Source organism: Sinocyclocheilus rhinocerous, unplaced genomic scaffold (genome assembly GCF_001515625.1).
Source record: "Sinocyclocheilus rhinocerous isolate Xijiao unplaced genomic scaffold, SAMN03320098_v1.1 scaffold1152, whole genome shotgun sequence".
NCBI classification, from domain to species: domain Eukaryota; kingdom Metazoa; phylum Chordata; class Actinopteri; order Cypriniformes; family Cyprinidae; genus Sinocyclocheilus; species Sinocyclocheilus rhinocerous.
In genome coordinates this window covers 1,778,724-1,801,277 of record NW_015625590.1, presented here as the reverse complement: position 1 = coordinate 1,801,277, position 22,554 = coordinate 1,778,724, and the positions used below count along the sequence as shown (strand labels likewise).

The window sequence follows — 22,554 nt, the reverse complement described above, 5'->3', positions numbered from 1 at the left end:
ATGCTGGAGGACACATGCTCCACCCCCCGCCCATCCCCGTCATGTGACCTCCAGCATCACTCTTACCAACGTCACGAAGACCCACAGGTATATCTTGCTCGCACAGACACATACGCCCCTTCTGCACAAACACCCTCACACGGTCGCTTCATGTGTGTTACAAACACCATAACTGCTTTTATGATCACCTGGGGTTTGCAAATTAAAGCCAGACCTGTTAATGTGTAGCAAATGTGTTGCCTTGCATGATTTTTATGATGTGCTTTACACCTCTCAACACACCCCACACATAATTGCACTTGTAATGTGCGCCGGTGCCAAAGATGTGGTAAACAATAGAATCCCTGCAGGGCTTTGTTAATCTCAAGCTATTATCATCTTGTCCCTCTCTGTCACTAGAGGCAGCAGGAGAGACTTTGTTTCCCTGACTCTTTGGAGGACAACACCCGTGCAAAGTCGAGTTGGTGAGAAAGTGTTTTCCTATGCAGACATAATTGAATTAGATAAATAAGGTTGTTGATTTATTATGGTAGGCATTGTGTATTTTCTTGTGCTAAATTGCACCTTGACTATTTTTTTTTTTTCTGTGCTGGAAAAACAGTCATTAGAAATGTAGTAGCATTCAAGTTTTTTTTTTATTTATTTTTTTTATAATTATTAACTTTATTCAACAATGGTGCATTAAATTGATCGGATGTGACCGCAAAGACATTTATAATGTTACAAAATATTTATTTTTCAAATAAATGGTGTTCTTTTGAACTTTCTATTCATCAAATAATATTTTTCCACAAAAATACTAAGCAGCACAACTGTTTTTATCATTGATCTTAAGAAGAAATGTTTTTTGAGCAGCAAATCAGCATCTTAGAATGATTTCTGAAGGATCATGTGACACTGAAGACTGGAATAATGATGCTGAAAATTCAGCTTTGCCATCACAGAAATAAATTCGATTTTAAAATGTATTCAAATAGAAAATGGTTATTTTAAATTGTAATAATATTTCACAATTTTACTGTTTTTACTGTATTTTTGCAGTCTTGGTGAGCATAATATACTTTAAAAGACACTGAAAAATCTTAACCCCAAACTTTTGAACTGTCGTATTTTGTCTGTATTGTAGCTTGACGTATTACAAAAATGCAGTGTATAAATCTAAAGGGATAATTCAAAAATAAAAATTAACATAATTTACTCATTCTCATGTCTTTTCAAACCTGTATGACATTTATTTCTTCAGCAGAACACATATTTTGAAACAAAAAAAGTTCTTTTTTTCTCTATACAATGAAAGTTAATGGGGTTCAGTGTTGTTTTGTACAACATGTTAATGATATACGCAAGATTCTTACCCTTGATTTGGGCAGTGTCCAAAGAAGGCACATTTAAGGTCTATTGGACTGCAAAAATGCAATGAGAATCATTTGACAAAGTGAAGTCATATGCTTCCCTGACCAGTGAGGCCAATTTTGTCCCAGAAATCAATTTAAATGGACTTAAATGTGAAGCAAGGACACAGATATTAGTTTTGATTTTAATCTTGCTTAAAGTTATTTTCACATTACTATGAGTGAATACTGTTCACAGCACAGTTTCTTTAAGGTCAGCCTTGGCTCGTAGAAATGTTTTAAAGCAGTTCTACCTCACCAATGCATACCAAACTTAATTTGTGCAAAATAAATTTGATTTATGCCAAGGATGTCCAATCCTGCAGAGTTTAGCTCCGATCCTAATTAAACACACCTTAACCAGCTAATCAAGGCCTTCTGGATTACTAGAAACTTCTAGGCAAGTGCTTTAGGTCAGGATGGAGCTAAACTCTGCAGGCTTTTGCCAACTACTACTATAGAAGAGACCTGTAAGCAATCTGTTACTTCAGAAAAATGGCCTTTTATCATGATGTATTTCTGTTTCCAGTGACCTGTGTGGACCGAAGGCTTCTGGTAGCAGCTTAAGGCACAGTGTCACCTGGCTTTTGGGGCCCCTGAGGTTTTTCAATGTACGAAAGGCCTCAGCACCACTGCTTGTTCTCCTATTTGCCCTCCTGCTTGCTGTGGTGATCTGGCCTCTCATCTTGCTCCACGATACCTCGTGCCATCGGTCCAATACCCTGACCCGCTCATTTCACCTGGGCCTACGTTACAAAGGACCCCCTCCCACCTGAGGAAGCAAGAAGTAACGGCAAACAGTTTAGTAAGCACACATGTTATGAATTGTTTTCAAGGTTTCTCGTAACATTTCTATGAAAGCATGTGTCACCTAATATAACAAGTGCACTTAATTCTACTCTGACACCAACTTTCTCACAATATCAGAGTGAATCGTATAAAACTGAAATGAGTTGACAGCTCTGGAAGCATCTCTATTTAAAACTGCCTTGTTGAGCATGTTTACTTGAATTTTCGACTGACAGATTAAGGATTTTTTGGCCAACCAATTATTTATAGGTTTGTTAAATTTAAAAGCAGATTGTTTATGAATGAAAGGTGTGTGTGTGTGTGTGTGTGTGTGTGTGTGTGCAGGCTTTAAGATTTTGTTTGTTTGTTTAAAAAATATTGCTGCAAATTTTGTAGAGTTAAAAATAATTTTGGACAGAGAGAATACACATGAACATTTCATACTGCGTCACAATATGCAATATTTGATCAAGAACCACTGTATTGTATACCGTAATCACTGTAACTTTTTTTTTAAAGAAAGGGCATTCTGCACTGTATTTAATAGATTGCATCAGTCCAGTGAAGAAGACACAAGCGAGCTTTAAAGCAAATCCTTGTGCTCATCAAAGAACTGTTTTGCACTGTTATCCACTTTTTATGACTTGTAAAATAAAAGAGATGAGTGAAAACAAGTGGCTGGCTGTGGATGGTGACATTGGAATGCGTGTGGAGTGATACGCCGTGTGATTCTCATTGGGGGGGAAGCAGTCAGTGTCTTTCTCTGTGTATCTGGCTTGCTGGACATGCTGAAAGAGGTTTTTGTGCTCCTGCCAGAGACAAACACTCAAAAAGATTAAGAAAGAATGTTTCAAATTCAATTAGCACACAAATGATCTTCGCTGGAAATGTCTGCAGATGGCTTTTCAACCTCATCTTGATCCATTCAGAGCTCTTGGGAGTTGAACTATAGTCAACACTGCAGAAAATGAAGTGTTGTGTGCATGGGTAAGCAAGCCTGCCTTTGTATGATGATGAGTTTATATACTTGGCAAAAACAGAGCCTCAAATTGAACCATATACCTCTGCAAGCCTAGAGCCTATAAACCGAAAGCAAATAAATTCTGGTATCCACCTGAGGACATGAAAAAACAGGGAGGATTTCTGTGGCAATAAAACATTTAGAGGAAATGCACTTTTCTAAACTCTGCCAAGGTGCTGAAGGTCAGTGCTGCTGTTACAATAATTGGTGATATTAAGAGCATTTGGATTGGGCGGAAAAGGATCATGAGGTAATCGTTCCTATGAAAAAATTTAGAGGAGATATATTATAATAAAACATGCATATGAATTTATCTGGGCTGCATAACTTGCGTGATGTTGAACCAAATGTTTTTTTATTTTTTTAATGAGTGTGAATGCATTATTTTGGCTTCTAACTCACTCTTGCGGTTGCTGTCCTTTAAATGTGGCATTACAAGTTGACAGGGCAGATGTGTATCAGAAAATGCCAAAAATGTGAGTTGGGACAATCTGACTCTGAGCATCAGGCAGCATCACTAACTGTTTTGCAATGGTTACTTAGAATGAATATGATGCCATTGACCATGACAGGCCTTGCTTATGTCAGGGGAATTGCCACGCTTGAGAACAGAAAGAGCATTTTGTTTGTGCACCATTCAGCTGAAATGTGGACTAAGACCTAGTAATTTGCATTCCACTGCTTTTCATAATGTTAGTAACACCATATCACATAATTATATTTATATATATATGACTAAACTTATAATGTATTAAATAAATATATATGTGTTAAAAGTAAATAGTAGTAAAATACAGAAATATTTTAGACATACATACACAAATACTTTCATGAGAGAGGGAGAGAGAGCTTTTTAATAAATCTTGTTTACATTATAATCAATTTTATAAATATATAAATAAATATTATAATGGGTATGTATATATACATATGAATATTTACATTTTATATATAACAAAATATATAAATGCATTAACTTCATTCAAAAGTTAGAGAGAGAGAGCCCTTTCTATGAATTAATTCTACCTCAATTTTTTCAATGTTATATTTTGGTCACTGGTCATCTTTACTCAACTGTAAGCTAATACCATTTCTTACTGTTCTTATTTTCTTACTATATTTAGAAATGTCCCTGCCGAATGAACTTTGTTTTTGTTTTCGTTAATATGCCCAGTTTAACGTACTAATAATCCCATACAGAAACCATCTGTGTGGCTCATTTGTTGATTGACTCATTGGTTATACTCAATATTCAGACATCACTTGAGCATCAGAGCTATGTCTGCACACGTTTCATGCTCTCTATGATGGACAGTGGTTGCACCAAAACTCCTTTGATTAATACGAAAAGAAGCATTTCACAATGATTAGCTGTTGTTTTCAGATACCATTACGGCAGGGGTGCCCAAACTCGGTCCTGGAGGGCCGGTGTCCTGCAGAGTTTAGCTCCAACCCTAATCAAACACACCTGAAGCAGCTAATCAAGGTCTTACTAGGCATACAAGAAACTTCCAGGCAGGTGTGTTGAGGCAAGCTGGAGCTAAACTCTGCAGGACACCGGCCCTCCAGGACTGAGTTTGGGCACCCCTGCATTACGGTGTCCTGCCAACACAAGTGGGCAAAGGAACTCAAGTAACTTAATGAGATAGCATGGAGCTAATCGACAGGCTAGGGCACCATTGGCTGGGACCTTGGCTCCCAGAACCCCCCTCCCACACAGCAGGGCTCGGTCACAACAACACCAGTGACTGAGACTGACAGGCTGTGCGCTAATAAAGAGATTACATGGAAATCCCTCTGAAGCCAACACTTCAGGACCACATTCGTTTGGATATCTAGAACAGCTGCACCTCAAAGGTTGTCCATGCGTGAAGTTAACATTACATTTAGGCCACAAGGGACACATTAATCAATCAGCATTATACTATAAAAGGTCACCGAACAGTGCAGCTTGTCTAAGCTGTCTAACGGGGCAGTGGGATGAAAGATCTCAACTTGCTTAATCTAAAAAATGTTCCTCAAATGAATGGCTGTCAGGCACAAAAATTGCTTGTTACCCTCAAATAATCACAATTTAAAGGGATGGTTCACACAAAAATGGAAATCCTATAATTTACTCACCCTCATGATAATCCAAATTTGTATTGACTTACTATTCTCTGATATTTTGAAGAATGCACAAAATAATGTTCTTTTTAGCAACTTCATATGACCCCTTTAATACGAAGAAAGTCAGTGGGGTCCAAAACAACCGTTTTCACATTTTTCAACACTTGTTTTCGTGATTAAATGATGACCAAATGTTTATTTTGGTCTTAATTATACCTTTAAAGTCACGTTGAAACTGAAGTAGCGACAAATTTCTTCCAGAATGTTACATACATCAGAGTGTATCAGAGTGTAATGGATAATTGAAAAAATGGGGGGGGGGATAGGGCGGGTTGCTGAATGGAAGTTGAGATTTGGGTGTGAGCTAGCAGGGGCGGAGTTTAAGTGGATTAAATGATTGGAGAAGTCGTGTCAACATCTAGTTTCCCCCAGAAGGTCCAGTTATGACAATCTGATTAAACATAAAAAAAAAATGAAACAGAATGCATGGATGAATTGTTCACAACAATGTTATTATTGTTAGTTAAAACTAAAACTATAAAAAATGTGTTAATTAAAAAACAAACAAAAAAAGCATTTTATTTCAGCTAGTTGCCAAGGCCACATATTTCTCACTTTCGTTAAAGGGTTAGTTCACCCAAAAATAAAAATTCTGTCATTAATTACTCACCCTCATGTTGTTTCAAACCCGTAAGAACCTTCAAACCTTCGTTCATCTTCGGAACACAAATTAAGATATTTTTGATGAATTCTGAGAGCTCTCTGACCCTCCCAGACAGCAATGTAATTACCACGATCAAACCGCGTGACACAGAATAGCATACGCTGTTTACGTTCAGTGGATATTCTCCAAAATAGCACCAGGGTGTGCCTAGCACCGCGTGGAGGAGACGAATTGTTGAATAAAGTCATTATTTTTGTTTTCTTTGCGTACAAAAAGTATTCTCGTAGCTTTGTAAAATTACGGTTGAACCCCTGATGTCATATGGATTATTTTACCGATCTCCTTGCTACGTTTCTGGACCTTGATCGTGGTAATTACATTGCTGTCTATGGGAGGGTCAGAGAGCTCTCAGAATTCATCAAAAATATCTTAATTTGTATTCTGAAGATGAATGGAGGTCTTACAGGATTAGAACGACATGAGGGTAATTAATGACAGAATTTTCATTCTTGGGTGAACTATCCCTTTAAGTTTAACTTGAAGTACTAAAATAACAGAAAATAAACTAACTTGAATAAATGAACATTTAAAAAATGACAAAACACTAAATTACTAAAACTTTAAAATTAAAGTGAAAACAGAAAATAAAAAATCTAATTCATAAATATTAACAAAAACAATAAAAGTATATTAATGATACTGAAAGAACAATGTTTCACAACAAGATCCATAACAGGCATTTAGAAAATAGATAGAGTGAATTTTCATTTAATGGCATCTTCTCAGTCTCGAGCATCTCAGTCTTCCAGTGCATGATATGATATTGCTGCATCATCACCCGGACAGCAGCAGGCCTAACATGGCCAGCTCTTATTTTGGATCAGATCAGAACTGATGTAATCTCCCCTTACAGGAGCTGATGGATGTTTTGTGCTGGCGAGAAAATAAATAGGAATGTGGACAGCCAAAAAAATGTTCATTCCACCAAAGTTCTCCTAGGTACAGGTTGCAGAGGAGTGAAGTATGCCAGAGCAATCTATTTCACACGGCGCAGCTGAAACCTAATTACACAGATTAATGTCCCATGGAAGGTGCCATTACCTAAATAGCCTCCTAAAAAAGGAGGAGACTTCGCTTCAGCCTAAATATGCGGTTTTAATGCTAATTGATCCTTCAAATCTAGATTCGAATATGTACGTCTTTACTTTCTCCCGTCTGCTGCTGCAGTAAGATTTTGTGCAGCCTTTAATTCCCCCTCTGCAGGCACTTCTCTTGACAATGACCGTAAGCCTGGATAAGTCTCCACCCCGCCTTTTCCGGTGTGAAATATTTAACCAGGGCTGCCAGTAGCAGAGCAAAAGGCCAATCTTATCATTTAATACTGATTTTGTTCCCACATCTTACCTGTTTAGTGTGCAAATGCTGGACTGATTAAACTACTTTTACTTCCCCAGCGAAACGTCAGGGACCCGGCGTTGGGGGACTAAAAGAAGTTGATTGGCTCACTTCTGATCCCGGTGTTTACAGCTGCGTGTGGAAGCACGTGCAGGTCATCCTGCCTCGACACCGGCTTCTTAAAATAAGACCTCGGTTGTGGTGGATGAGAGAGCGGGAAATGGAGTTGACAGTCAGAACCATGAGCTTGATGCGGCCTTCGGTTGAATGTGTCAGACCAGAAGCACCCAACCCCCAGCTTCACCCCTCTGCTCACACACAAGTGCGTGCTGTCACAAGGCATTAGCGTGGCAGAAATACACACACTTGCTCCTTCCACTCCATCCAAAGCCTGGGCATTTCACAGCAGTGGCGTAACATCTTCCCATTCCCATGCTAGAGCCTATGTGACATCAGATGTGCATTTACAGGCTTGGTGGCAGGTTTTACTGAGCTGTTGAAGGAAGAAGCTCGTGCAGATGCCATAACTGTAGAAAGAAGAGTGTTTTTTTTTTAGGTTGTTTATAGTTAATCAGACTCATCTGTCTGATTGCAATCAAGAGTTGACCTTCAGACATCTCTGTTTCTGTCATTGCTCTCTTAGTTGCTCATGACGTCGAGCCACGGGTTAGAAAAAAGTCTCAAATTATTTATTTATCACTTTTGTATCACAGTTTATTTATTTATTTATAATTGCTTTTCATACAAAGCATTGCGTTAAATTTGATCTATCAAATTGCATATACAGTGGTAATTCAGGGTAATTAACATGATAAAGAGAAATAAAGCTGCATAAGACTAAAATTAATGAAATTAAAAAATAACTTAAAACTAAATAAATTAGTAAAGTGCAGCACAGTTCTCGGTCACTAAATGCATAGGTAAACATATGTTTTTGTAATTTTTTATATAATTTCATTTTCATATATTGATTCTATTTTTATATGGGTTTTATACTTTATTGTATTTATATTTATTTTTACCTATCATGACCATGTATTACCAAGAGGCAGCCTATAACTGCCAAGTGATCTATCATCTCTGAAGTGCAGTGGAAGGTCAGACAATACCTCTGTTCATCACACACGTGCACACATAGCCACATACACAATCATAACTGTTACTTCTTGTCCTGTAAATATAATCCCGTTATCCTGCTATTTATAGATCGCTCCTTCAAACTGACCAATCCTTTATGCTCCTCCCCTTGGCTTGAATGAGGATGATTTTACTATGATTCTTTGGCAGCTTGATAATCCTTCATCGTCGCTCAGTTGCGCCATGAGCCAGACCAAGACTGAATGTCTGACTCGATGATGCCTCCAGACAGATGTGGCATCCTCCATGAGGAAATTAAAGCTCAATGAAGGAGCACAGAATTCTCTTGCAGATGCTCAATTGTATGAAATATTCATCACAGAGCGATGCATTTCCAGTGGAACGCACATATTATTCTGGCCTTGGGGGAAAAATGTTGCCCAATATTTTAAACAGGCACATAAAAAAACAATTTTGGCCTTGGCACATAGTCCTAAAAATTCCATCTCATCCCCTGGCTGCTTTAGGGTCTCAACAGCAATTTCTGTGATGCAGATACTTGTAATAATCTTTCTTATTGTTCAGTTGCATCAACCCAATATGCACACGGGCCTTTGTTCTGATTCCCCAACAATTAGTTTCAGATAATGAGGTCAGTTGTTCACATTTCTATTTGTGGAGCCTGTGCAAACGTCTTTTCATTTTGTAAAGGAGTGTGTAACAGGGTGAGATGTAACACCATCAGTTTAACCAATTAGAAATTAGCTACAGCAGTGACATGACTATATACCAGCCTCCTCAGGTGAGAGTAAAAACAGTAGACTCTCGTTTATAAATTTGATAAATGCGATTCCTGTGATCACAGAGCTGATTTTTCAGGATTTTTTTTTTTTTTTTTTTTTTTACAGGTGTTTTAACTATATTTTGAATTTTGCATTGTGTTTGAGGGTTAAATATTATAAATAAGGTTTATATATATATATATATATAAAATTCATTCATTTTCTTTCTTTTTTTACCACAATAAATTCATGCACACAATTTTAAATGTCCATGTTTTTAAAATTGTTTTTACATCTCACCCTTGTAGAAAAAATGGAAGCAAAATTATCTTTCTCTCTCTATGTATATGCCTCCATTAAAAGACAAACAAAAACTTTCTATTTTTACCACAATAACTTTATGCACAAAATTTTAAATATCCATGTTTTAAAAATGATTTTACTTACACGATTGTATGCTTTCCAGATAGCATACTTACAAAAAATACAAATAGAAGCAAATATCTCTCTATATATAGCCTGTATACCTCTCCATTTTTTTTTCTTACTATGTTTTACCACAACAACTTTATGTATAAAGTTTTACATTTACGTTTTACATATTGTACATTCTCTGTACTTGACATTAATTTGCACAGTTTATTGATTCGTTGTTGCTTTCTAAACAGACAAATCAGAGTTTAGGATACATAGCAAAAGCAGTGAGTTACAGACGTTGAAACTAAACATTACAACACTCCCCCAGTCTCCCCGACCACTCGATCTGTTGCCCTGCGTCACTGAGGTGCAGAAACAATCTGCGGACCTGCCGCAGCCAATCTGAAGGCTCCTGATGCAACATCACCACATTTCACGCAAATCAGGGGAAGTGGCTGAAATTAAAGTTACCGTCTCAACCCCGTACAGTAACCCTCTTAGTGTTGGGGGCGGGTGTGTGTGCGTGTGCCGTGTGGTAGCAGGATGGGGGTGGTCTCCCTGGTTGCTAAGGGCAACAGGGTGAGATAGATGGAGCCGCAGCTCCGCGTCTGTTAATACCAGCGCTCGACCCTCAACGTCCCCGCGCGCGAAATTCTCTCTCTACACACACACACACAATCTCTCTCTCTCTCTCTCCCTCACACATACTGATCTCACTTCAGTCAAGGCATGAGGATGCGAGCGGGGATTTAGTTTGTGTCTTTTCCAGTCTACAGCAGATTATTACCTTTCCTCCAGCACACGGGACGGATTTACACACGAGGAACAAGGTTTGCAGACTCTTTTCTTAGTTATAATGTTTTTGTTGTATTATTTTGAGTATTTCTGTCGTGCAGAACTTCATTTTGTATCCTAGATCTGATTGCCCATCTTTTTTTGTCAAAATATACGTGTTGTTTTGCACGCTTCGCCTATGCAATGCATTTACAATGGATATTATAAGGAAGTGCAGAGATTTATTTGGAAAGGACAATAGGCGCGCAATGACTGCGCCCTGGAATTGAATTCGTAGGCATAGTGAAATTGAGTATTTGGTTCAATGAATCCGTTTCCAGCGTGTCTTGCTTTGTGTTTATGTTTTTGAATAAGGACATCTGCTTCACTATTGCGTGTTTGCTCAAGCAACTGTTACGAGTTAATTCATTCATGCGATCAACTTCGCCAAACGTGCCAGACTGTCCTCCCGCATATTATTATCAGACGCACTCAAGTGTGAATTTGCTCCCAGTTGCGCCCAGTCTGTGGTGAAGGCTATGTATCAGTGAAAAACCTTTTTAAAAAGCAAAAGCACTTCTGTCGCTGAATTGGATCCTAACGAGATTTCGAGAATAAAACAAGCATGGCTTTACCACAATAGACACGGAATGCGCGCGCGGGTTGTTGTTGTTTTCCCGCTGCATGATGATTTCATAATTCCCACATCACACATTTACACGGTGACAGACATGTTACTGGTTACTGGAAGCTTCGTGAATCTTAATATTGTTTAATTACTCACACTATTGTGAGGTCCTATAAATTGGTGATCCGAATCAAGTGACATGAATGAGCATTGTTCAGGGTTGTTTTCCAGACACAACGGAAGTAGGATGTCTGCTTGCGTCTTTTCGACGTTTTTTTGGCAAATAACGTACTACTCGTGCAGCGCCGTCAATTAAAATAACTTGGGTGATGTTGATAAACACATTTTTACAAAATGGAGGAGATGGTTAGGGACGCATTAGCAATGCAAATTAGGTTTAATAATCCCACCCACTCTAAAGCGGTACTGAACTGCAGTGGAAACGCAAACCGTGCCGAGCCGAACTGTGCCGAGCCGAGTCGTACCACGCAGTGGAAAAGCGCCAAAACTGTCACATATGGTTTCACCTCTAGCGTCTCAGACCGAATACAACGTAAAATAATTTCAAATTCGCAAGTGGGTTCAGAGGAAGCATTAAATTGCTTTAAGCATCAAGAAAGCTTGACAAAAGATACTTTTTTTTTAAATCACAAAATAATTCTCTGTGTAGAAATAAAAACAGCCCCAGTGTTAAATGATAAGAGTTGACCTAGGGTGAAGAGTTTAGAGGTTTATAATAAGATCTTTCATCATCATACGGGCAACGGTATGTTGACTTATTTTTGCGTTTGCCATTTTCATACAACACATATATGTGCATTTATGCAATGAGATAAGCTAAATGTCAACAGAAGATGTGTATTCAGATCAATATCTAAATGTGACATTTTCTATATTAAGTACAAGAAAAACTCCTCAAATGGCGTAATTGGTAAAACAAATCACTGATCATGTGTACACTGGTGACTCCAAGGTGACTGGAGGCACTTAAAGGCAGCATGATGTTGTCTAGTACATTCTTTATTTTTACCTCACGTAGAACACAGTAGTACAGCTAAGATACAGAACAAGTTTCAAGCATTGTAAACAAAAAAAAAACATTTCTCATATGCTGATTGATATACATGCAGCCAATTTAAAACTGATTGTTGTCTTTTCTCCTTCTAGCTTTGAGGTCCATCTACTCCATACGGAATATGATGCAGAATTGCCCATTTCTTATGGAAATAAGTTGGATAGGAACACTCACAGAGCTGCTGGCTGATCATCAATGAACTCAGTTCCATAAAGAACTCAAGGAAATAAGTATTTTTCAGCTAGGAAGACCTGATAGTTGGAGTTTTTATTTTCGATATGGCGGCAACTGAGGCTAATGCAGAGCCTGTCCAAGCAGACATTGTCGAGAACAAGGCAGAGGTAGAAACCACAAATCCAGCCCCAGCTTCAACAGAGGAAGCCCCAGCTTCAACAGAGGAAACACAGCCTACTACTGAGGCACCACAAAGCACAGAGCAACCAGCTGATAGCAAATCTAAGCCAGCCTCTGAGAAAATATGGGACTCTTTTTTAAATAAAAGTGGGCTTGGAAAAGTAATGGGAGGGAAGAAAAAGAAGGAGCAGCAAACAGGAGCTGAGGATACTACTGGCGAGGAGCAAGATAAGGTCTCCAGCCAGAACGATCAAGGGGATACTGCAGGCCCTAAAGACCAGGAATCTAGTCAGCCAGCAGAAGCTGGCGAGGCTGCAGCCGATGGGCAGACTATTGAAAAGGCACCAGAAAATGAGGAGGTTTCCCAAGAGCAAAAGGCATCTGGTGCCAAGCCAAAGCAAGGAGAGAAGTCTAGTGTTAGGGACTTCATTCGCAAGCCTGTTGCTAAAATTTTCTCACACAAAAGCACAGACAAAAAGGATGGTACAGGGGCACTTCAAAAACATGGCAAGGTTCGGTCAAAATCACTAGACAGGCTGGAGGATGCTGATGCCAGCACAAATGTGGCAGACCAAGCAGAGGAGCCTCCGACTGCAGATGAGCCAGACAAGTCTAACCCCCAAACAACAAAAAACATGAAACGCTGGCACTCTTTTAAGAAACTCGTGGCTCAGAAAAGTCACAAGAAAAGCACAGATGAGTCCAAGGATGCTGAGGGTGCAGAAGGAACCAGTGCAGATGGAGCAGGAGACAGTGGGACACTGGATTCCACTACAAAGTCAGAGCACTCTGGGCAAAAAAGGTGGAAACTAAAGAGATCTTGGACATTCCAAGGACTGAAGAGAGATTCATCAGTTGTTGGAATCCACAAACCAAAGGACAAAGACTCTTCAGATGTAAAAGATGAAAACGCCCCAGAGGCTGAACAGGGGACGGAAGATGTAAAGGTAGCCAGCGACGCAGAAGCACAGGAGAAGATTAATGCTGAGGGTGAGGAGGAGAAAGGAGCAACTGCTACTACACAGCATGCAAAATCTGTGGACCAGCATGCAAATGAGATCTGGACCTCTTTCAAAAAACGAGTTATTCCCAAATCAAAGAGGGCAGCTGACACTGGTGGAGTAGAGGAAGAAGCAGCGGGTGAGCAAGAGCAGACTGATGAACCACAGGCTGGTAAAGACTCAGGCAAGACAGCCAAGGCAAAAAGGACACACTTCAACCGTGCTGTGTCACTAAAGAACTTCATACTGCGAAAGGGGAAGAGTACCAGCGTGGACATGGGGGAGGGTACAGCAGCCCAGAAAGATGGAGATGGTACTTGTGAGAGTGAGGCTAAAGACCTGGATGGCCTTGATGATGCAGCTGGGGCAACTGATGTCCCACAGACTGGATCAGAGGAGCAAACTGTGGCTCAGAATGAGAGCAATAATGAAGCTCAGGTGGCAGGCGAACACAAGAGTTCTGATGAAGAGGAGAGGTCCCACACTAGTGCACCATCTGGTCAGCCATCAGACAAGTCTCATGTAGCAGATCCAGCACCAGAGGGTGGAGCCCAGACAGAGCCAAAAGCCAATGGTGAGAATGGATGCTCGGATGCTACATCAGAGGACACTGCAGCACACAATCATGAAGCAACAACCCAGAATGATGTGAAGGGTGAGGAGACCAACCAGGAGACCATAGACTCTAGTGGCAAAACTTGTCCGAAGGATGGGAAGATCCTCAATCAAGACGGGAAGTGTGATACTGTCAATGCAGTTGCCCAAAGCGGTGAGTGTGAAGCTCCAATTGACTCGAGAGATCTACTGCAAAATGGAAATGGCAAAGCAGAGTCTAAATTAGGAGTAGGTACTAGTGTTGAGGTAGAGACTGGGGGGGATGGGGCCCCTCAATGTGGAGGGTCCCTTTCTGGGTCAGCGAAGACCAATACAGATGAACAAGAGGAAGCCTTGAAGAGGATGTTCTATGAGGTTGCAGCTTCCATCGTTCGTGCAGTTGTATCCTCAGCCACTGAACAGTTAGCCAAGGAGAAGGACGTTCTGGACAGTAGTTTGAAGTGTTTCCAGCCTGAAAACAATAGCAGTTACACAGATATTGATGTCAGTTACTGTCACAGAGAAGTTACTTTAAATCAAGGATCTCTGTATTGATTCTTGATGATCCTGAGCACCTTCATCTGTGTTTGTGGGTACATGTTCTGGTGTTGTGGACATGTCAAAAAGATATTGCTATACTCCATCACCCCTTTAAAAAGTTGTGAATTTTAGGGTCAGTGAATTCAAAGGAAGTTACAGGTGCTGTAATTGAGCTGTTGTAAAGTTATCCAAAGTAGCAATTTATGTATTTTCAGGAAGTATTCTCTACACATAATTTATTAAATGAAAGATTACAGCATGTCTCTATGTTAATGTCGAACCACTAATAATGAAGTGTTTTTGAGGAAGAGGCTTTTCACAATACTGTCACATGCAGTTGTGTAGTGTTTGCCGTTCTGTATTATAAAGTTTAAAATTTATTTTTGGTGAACGTAAATGAACCTGTTCTCTGTGACAAAAATGTGTGTATAATTAATGAAAATTTTAAATGTAAAAAATATATTGTAATATATTCTGAAATCTCTTCTGTTATCATTTACCAGAAAAAAAGGCGGGAAACGTGTGACGCCACACAAAGAGGATTAGATCTGCATGGGATTCGTTCAGCGAGGAGCTTTGCCCCCCCCCTCCCCCAAAATATGGAGTAATCACATGTTTACGCCACGATTCACCATGGTGAGAGATGCAATCCACATAGTTTAAAAAAAATCTTGAAAAGCAATAATTCAGAATCATCAATCAGTGCAGTTCTTGCTAGCATTCCATCATTGTAAATGTTTTGCCTGTCTACTAGTGAGATTTTATATTGTCATAAACGACATTCCTTTGAAATGTTAATCTCAGTGATCACAAAGTACCGTGATCATAAAGACTGTTTAGATTTATATTAATTGCCATTCTGTTTGTAATTTTCCTTTGACTAGATATGTGATAGACACATTTGAAATAACAGCCCACCAGACTGCCCCCCGAATTGTGAATTCAATGCGGAATGTGCTCTAATCTCTGTGTTTTTGTTTTTAGACTGTTATCTTGTGTACATGAATAAACCACCATTAAACATTAAGCAATTCTCTGGGTTTTCTTGCAGATTATGCCATCATTGACAGATTTTAGAAAATGCTGACTAATAACAGATTAACTGGGTTTGCTATTTGGGGCAGTTGTAAAATAGTCTCAGCTAATGCAAATCAATGGAGAGAATTTGTTTAGTTTCCCTCCAAAAATACTGCTTCACAACAGTGCATAATTTGCATCTTGGAAATGGGAACACACATTATATAAAACCCCTAATATGAACACTGTATTATGAGAATTGTCAGTTTATATTGGATTGCATTCACTGCAATTTAATATCCTACTCCATCCTCAATATTTGTATTGAGCTCAGGTGATTATGTCTGTCATCCTTGACCATCAACACACTGTCCACTATTTACACTAAATCTCTGAAATCATGCTTTTAGCATGGTAACTGCAGATTAACAGAATGCCTAGCAACAGGTTTTGGTGCAGCATTCCCTATAGCTCACCACAGGGTCGGGGTTAAAGGGATAGTTCACTCAAAAATGAAAATTTGATGTTTATCTGCTTACCCCCAGGGCATCCAAGATGTAGGTGACTTTGTTTTTTCAGTAGAACACAAACGCCGATTGTTTCGTGTCTTTACACATCAGTGTATCGTCACGAGCCGCAGGGTTTAATTTGGTTTTGTTTATGTTATTTTTTTGACTCTCAAAGCCGTGATTCCCATTCACTTCCATTATATGACTGACAGACCGCAACGGTTTGAGTTAAAAACCTTCGTTTGTGTTCTACTGAAGAAACAAAGTCACCTACATCTTGGATGCCCTGGGGGTAAACAGATAAACATAAAATTTTCATTTTTGGGTGAACTATCCCTTTAATGACGAACTGTGTAAGTATTAACAGACAATGAGCTGACTTAACAGGGACAAAACAGGACAGAGATATTAAGACTGTATTGGCAAGTGGGTGAAACTGACACTGCATGACAGACTTTTGAATGTGGCTTTGAGAAGAAATCAATACCTATCGACAGCATGACCCGGGTGGACTTTAAGCATTAGGTCTCTTCTTACATGTCAAAAAGGGTCAATAACTTTTTACTGTTTTTGGTATTAAAATATTTTTATTTGCAACAGGCATTTGCTGCTAGATATACTGTGGCCAGCAGTCCAGCTGGTCCCAGGGGAGAAAAAAAAGCCTTGGTTTGTTTGAATCAACTGGGGGGAAAAAGGTTTAAAACGTTTTTTTTTTACACTAAAACTTCTGAAAACTGATTTTCCCTTGTCATCTAACTGTACCCAAAGGCAGGCGAGTGTCTGTTAACTATGACAACAGAGCATTAAAAACTCACGTCAGATAAATCCATTGAAAGGCAATCTGCTTAATGGTGCACAGGCCAACAAGATGACACTTAATGGCCACTTTTATTGAAAATATCACCAAGTCAGAAAGGTACTGTTAATTTGTGAAAGCATACTGACGAATTAAAGAAAACCAGAAGAGAAAGCTTTTATCTTACATGTTTTCCCATCTTTATGTAATAATAGGATTGTTGTGCAAAAGCCTCTTAGTGAAAGAGCACAATGCATAAACTAACGTGTTTTAATCACATTTTGTCCCATAGATATGTAAACAACAGTCAAAGGCAATTTACAGTTATGTTTTAAGAAACTCTTACACCATATTATTTGAGAAAATATAAATACAAACAGGCAATTAAAAATAAAACAAAAAGTCCTTTAGTGCATTACCCTCATCGTCCCACATATGTACAGATGTTACTTATGAAAAGCTCATATTTTGGGATAAAGCAGTTTTGCATTGTCGTACACATTTTATATACATTACATACATTTTCATAGATCTACTCCATTTTGGACATCTCAAATTTTGTGGTCATGATCTCCTGAGGGGGGGAAAAAGAAAGAAAAAAAAATCAAAATCATGAAAGAAAGTCATCTTTTAAACAATGAGGAAAGTGAGTCATTTAAAAAAATGCTGTGCAATACAATGAAATTCCTCAAATAAATAACAATACAATACATATGTATTGTAGTATGTAATCTCTGATCTCCTCTTAAGAGATTTGTCCACATTGGCTGCAGTTCGATATATGATCACATCCAATGTTAGCTTAAGTGAGCTCTCATTAGTCAGTCAAAACCGCCAAAGCCTCAGTGCTCCTTTTGTTCCAAGCAGAAAGAAAACAACAGAGAAACTCTACTCTGCTCTACTTTAGATGCTCAAAGGGCGCCAACTGCTGGCCAATCAGAATATGAGACACTTACCTCGTCTGAGTCTAGCAGAGGTGGCAGTGCACTGCAAAACAAAGAGAAGGACATGTCAATGACATGGCAGAGATTGATGGTAGCTTTACAGGCAAACCGATGACGTGTTTGGGTGTACAAATAATCAGTTCCATACTGAAAAGTGCTATTAGTGCTAGTATCTATCATTCTAACCATAATTTCTATACACAAATGACTTTTATATGATCCCTGGACTTACACATCAGCCATTGATGAGGGAATGTTCTCCTCAACCCATTTGAGATCTTCATCCTGGATGGGAATATAAAACAAATTTACCATGAGGCGAAGGCCTTGACATGACCAAAAATATGCAGCGTATTTGAGAATACACAACAATAATTTTTTTTTCACACAACAGGGTGTTTTTTAATGTAAACAGCATGTCTAATCCTTCATAAGGCATTCTTATATATGGCAATACAACATGCTTTTCATGAAACAATTTTTTTTTAAGCCAGGTATTGTTATGAATTACCACTTTGCTGGGTTTTGCACTTCCATTGGTCTCTGGTTTCATTCCTCTCATTTTCACACCCTCTGTGAATTTAAGTATAACTGGTTAGAACCAGCTAAAGGCAGTCAAATGAAAGCACAGCAAACAAAGGCTGATAAACCAGATCTGCAGACTTGATAGGCAGCATTCAAATGTGCTGATGAAATGTAAACTGAATGTTTTAATGTCGGCATTAAATGAAAAACGACCCCATCTATTTTCTAAATGCATGTTATAAATCTTATTGTAAACGTTTCTCTATGTATTTGTTTGATAAAAAAATTGACCTATTAACTTTTTTTTATTTAAATAACTTCATTCATTGAGTTTGTTTAAACCCATCCCTACAAGCTCATGTACATCTGCCCTTACTTTTGAGTGCAACAACCACATCTCAACATCTAATCATCAACCGATGTGTACAACCTAGGCATACATTTTTTATTTTTTTGATCTGTCTGATCACAATACAGAAAAAAATATCTGTTGCTACTTCCGTTTCATCACGACTTTAAATCAAATGCATCATATTTAGTGGAGAATGAAAGGCAGCTTGCAAAGATCCCATGTGCAGAATTTTCTCCACCATCTTTAATACAGGCCACTACTTCTGTCTCACACCTGCTAATTTTTTAATTAAGACCCTTACCGAAGGCTTCATTCATTAGCTGCTCCCCCTCTTCTTCCTCACTAACCTCATCCACCAGTGGACTGAAGGCATACCTGAAGGGTTCAGAAGGACATAGATTGACGATCTTGTTTCTACTATTAGTGGAGTTTACAAATGGGGTTGACATATGGTTAGAAGTGAAGCGCTTTACCGCTGGTTGTTGGCTGACGGCCTCCATAAGAACATGATCACGAGCAGGATACTTGAGAATAAGAAGCGCCAGAAGGCATCATCTATCCACAGCTCTCTCCAGTCCTACAAGAGTAGTTGAAGGAAAGGTGTCATTAAAAGTACATGAGTTTAACTAAAAGGACAGAAGATATATTTATTACATATAAAAAGAGAATGCTTACAGATTGGCACTTGGATAACTTGAAGGTCTTTGTTGTCCACACAATAAATATAACAGAAGCTGAAAGAGAAGCAGAATTTCATTATGAGAACATGTGGCAGAAAAAGAAAGCAAAATAAATATATATGCATATACTTCATTTCAAATGTTTGGGCTAAGTAAGATTTTACATTTTTTTAAAAAGACATCTCTTATGCTCTCCAAGGCTGCATTTATTTGATAATTAATACTGTTTGTTTGTTTGTTTATAGTTACCAGCTATCACGGCTATATTCATGGCGAGAAAAAAAAAGAAAAAAAAAAAGATCGATATGGATATAAAAATAAGAGGTTTTTAAAATTTATCTCAGATAAAAATTTTTTTTATTAAAACTAGTTTCACTTAATTGAAAATCTGTTATCATTAATACAGTAAAACAATAATACTGTGAAATATTAGAATTTTAAATTTTGGGCTAAGTAAGATTTTACATTTTTTTAAAAAGACATCTCTTATGCTCTCCAAGGCTGCATTTATTTGATAATTAATACTGTTTGTTTGTTTGTTTATAGTTACCAGCTATCACGGCTATATTCATGGCGAGAAAAAAAAAGAAAAAAAAAAAGATCGATATGGATATAAAAATAAGAGGTTTTTAAAATTTATCTCAGATAAACATTTTTTTTATTAAAACTAGTTTCACTTAATTGAAAATCTGTTATCATTAATACAGTAAAACAATAATACTGTGAAATATTAGAATTTTAAATAACCGTTTTCTATTTTAATGTTTTATAATTATTATAAATAATTATTTCTGTGATGGCAAAACTGAATTTTCAGTAGTCATTAATCCAGTCTTCTGTGTCACATGATCCTTTAGAAATGATTCTAATATGTGGATTTATTTATTATTTATGATTAAACGCCATGTCAGCAGCAGTGACTATATTCATGGCAAAAATAACTGCATCACTCAATCAAGTCAATCAATATCCTTTCAAAATAATGTTTACAATAATTTAACAATTTTTTCTAATATGATGATTTGGTGTTCAAAAAAAGCATTTCTTATTATTATCATCCATATTAAAAACAGTTGTGTTGATCAATATCTTTGTGGAAACCGTGCTACATTTTTCTCAGGATTCTTTGATTAATAGAAAGTTCAAAATAACAGTATTTATTAAGAAAATAGAAATCTTTTGTCTTACTGACCCCAAACATTTGAACTGTAGTGTATCATTAAGGAAATATCAGTGCTTGCAAGTTTTTAGCAAAATGATAGTTTGAAAAGTTGTAAACCTAAATATAGCAAGAGAAAGAGACGGAGATTGAATGTCCCCAATTATGGCTCACTTTCCATTAATAAATCATGTAACCCAGATGTTTGACATAGACCAATCATAATTCAGTATGCGAGTATTATACAGACATTAATCACTGGCAGTTACGCATTTCAATGCAGTACTGTAATCCTGTCAAAGATATTTTGCACAATAATGTAGTAGTGTGTGGCATTTGCTCACCGATGACAGCGAATATGAGTGTGTTGGTGAAGTGTCGGTAAAGGGACAGTTTGACCACGTTTCTCCTCAGCCGAAGGAGCTTCATCGTCTGGGCCAGGCTAATGAAGATGTGACTGAGTGTCAAGGACTATATCTGATCACTAGGGCTCAGCGACTTCCTGTTCATACGCAATGCAATGCAGACACAGCTTACTTTGCAGTAAAAAAAAAGGGAGAGATGTGAAACTGTAGAGAGTATTCCTGACTGTGAACATGCACGGGTTTGTCCTTTAAGTGTTCTCAAGCTTTACAGAAAATCACGGAAATTGCAAATAGAAGGAGAACAAAAAGAGGGGGTCATCAACATCCCACATGCGCAGGGCCACTGTTACACAACCCATTTAGAGAGAAAGAGGGACACACACAAACAGCAAAGGAGAAACGTAGGATATCCACCAGCAGAGGGTAGAGTCGAGAACAGCCAAGGGGATGGCAGCCAGCAACACCAGGTCATCTTCAGCCTGACAGAACAATATAGGGGGAAGATAGAGGGAAAGACAGAGAGAGCCAGAGAAAGAGAGAGAAGAGTAGCACCATCACACACACCACCATCAGAGGGTTTTACATAGGGCTGGACGATTTCCTATTTATGGTGTTCAGTACCTCAATATTTATGTATTTGCTCTGATATGGCTTGGAACTGACTGTTTTTTTTTTTGCATAATTTATTCCCATTATGGCAAAGCTAAATTTTCAGCAGCCATTACTCCAGTCTTCAGTGTCACATGATCCTTCAGAAATTATTCTAATATGCTGATTTGGTGCTTAAGAAACATTTCTTATTATGATCAATGTTGAAAACAGTTGTGCTGCTTATTTTTGTAGAAATCATGAAACTTTTTTTCAGGATTCCTTGATGAATGTAAGCAAACATTACTATTTATTACTAAACAATAATATTTCACTTAAAAAAAAAAAAGTGAATTACTGAATCGGAATCTATGCACAGTTAAACTGATTAACAGAAATAAACAGATCTTACCAACTATTGTACTGATACACCTACTATGGTGCTTAATTTCACATTGCAATCAGGATCATCACAAATACATCTTAAAGTGGTCCTATTATGCTTTTTCACTTTTTCAACTTTACTTAGTCTGTAATGTTGCTGTTTGAGCATAAAAAAGATCTGAAAATTTCCAAGTCCACTTCAAAAGGAGATATTTTATTTAACAGAAATCACTTTCAAAAACTACAATGAACGACTCGTTTGGACTACAACGCATATTTTCCAGGATCTGTGATATCACATCCGGGATTTGTGATGTCACAAATATCGACGAATGGGACGAGACCTGGTTGAGCTGCACTAGAGAAGGTAACGAGTGTTATTACTATGTCGGAGACACGCTTGCTTTCTCAAGGCAGACGAACTTAGAGTGGTTACAATCATCCGGGTTTAAATCACGCTCAAATTGATTTGATTTTGACGCAATATTTTACACTGAAGTTCGCAGGCGGCTATCGTAAGGGGCATGACATTTCCCGACCAGGTGCCGAGTGCTGCCAATCACAGCACATTTCGTATTTCATAAGGCGGGCTTTCATTTGATACAGGAACTATTCGAGCCGTTC

General features: G+C 38.2%; 3 protein-coding genes across 10 annotated transcripts in view; 2 read left to right on the top strand and 1 right to left on the bottom strand.

The window, feature by feature from the left end:
- Positions 1-2,854, top strand: part of LOC107756697 (nesprin-2) — a 25,942-nt gene extending 23,088 nt beyond the window's left edge. For 4 of the 5 annotated variants that reach the window (XM_016573914.1, XM_016573934.1, XM_016573927.1 and 1 more), the window contains exon 13: positions 1,921-2,854. In XM_016573914.1, the coding sequence (XP_016429400.1) occupies positions 1,921-2,167 (247 nt within the window). In that variant the 3' untranslated portion in view covers positions 2,168-2,854. Of the gene's footprint in view, positions 1-14; positions 88-399; positions 465-1,920 lie in introns of all 5 variants that reach the window. The other variant, XM_016573922.1, reaches the window with a different exon arrangement.
- Positions 2,855-10,152: 7,298 nt separating this feature from the next.
- LOC107756666 (titin homolog) lies at positions 10,153-15,629 on the top strand. Of its 2 annotated transcripts, XR_001641847.1 has the most exons (4): positions 10,153-10,475; positions 12,215-14,246; positions 15,115-15,247; positions 15,496-15,629. XR_001641847.1 is itself a non-coding variant. In XM_016573864.1 (3 exons), the coding sequence occupies exons 2-3, from the start codon at positions 12,401-12,403 to the stop codon at positions 15,135-15,137; spliced, it is 1,869 nt and encodes a 622-aa protein (XP_016429350.1). In that variant the 5' UTR covers positions 10,153-10,475; positions 12,215-12,400; the 3' UTR covers positions 15,138-15,271. The 2 variants fall into 2 exon arrangements, 1 of the variants encoding a protein (XP_016429350.1); XM_016573864.1 differs by lacking the exon at positions 15,496-15,629 and having other exon boundaries at positions 15,115-15,271.
- The window catches only part of LOC107756677 (transmembrane protein 87A-like), a 15,533-nt gene continuing 7,231 nt past the window's right edge, over positions 14,253-22,554 (bottom strand). The window contains exons 14-22 of one of the 3 annotated variants that reach the window (XM_016573887.1): positions 20,938-21,046; positions 19,430-19,488; positions 19,228-19,331; positions 19,056-19,129; positions 18,389-18,450; positions 18,110-18,162; positions 17,890-17,920; positions 17,450-17,507; positions 14,253-14,543 (exon numbers count right to left, since the gene is read on the bottom strand). In XM_016573887.1, coding sequence (XP_016429373.1) covers positions 17,466-17,507; positions 17,890-17,920; positions 18,110-18,162; positions 18,389-18,450; positions 19,056-19,129; positions 19,228-19,331; positions 19,430-19,488; positions 20,938-21,046 — 534 coding nt within the window. In that variant the 3' untranslated portion in view covers positions 14,253-14,543; positions 17,450-17,465. Of the gene's footprint in view, positions 14,544-16,896; positions 17,508-17,889; positions 17,921-18,109; positions 18,163-18,388; positions 18,451-19,055; positions 19,130-19,227; positions 19,332-19,429; positions 19,489-20,937; positions 21,047-21,368; positions 21,438-22,554 lie in introns of those variants that run through there. The other 2 variants (XM_016573893.1, XM_016573879.1) reach the window with 2 other exon arrangements.

Excerpts from the sequence above, each read along its gene's own strand:
- LOC107756666 (XM_016573864.1), top strand. The coding sequence starts at position 12,401 with ATGGCGGCAACTGAGGCTAATGCAGAGCCTGTCCAAGCAGACATTGTC. Across the intron at positions 14,247-15,114 it reads CAATGCAGTTGCCCAAAGCG|AAAAAAAGGCGGGAAACGTG; the intron begins GTGAGTGTGAAG and ends ATCATTTACCAG.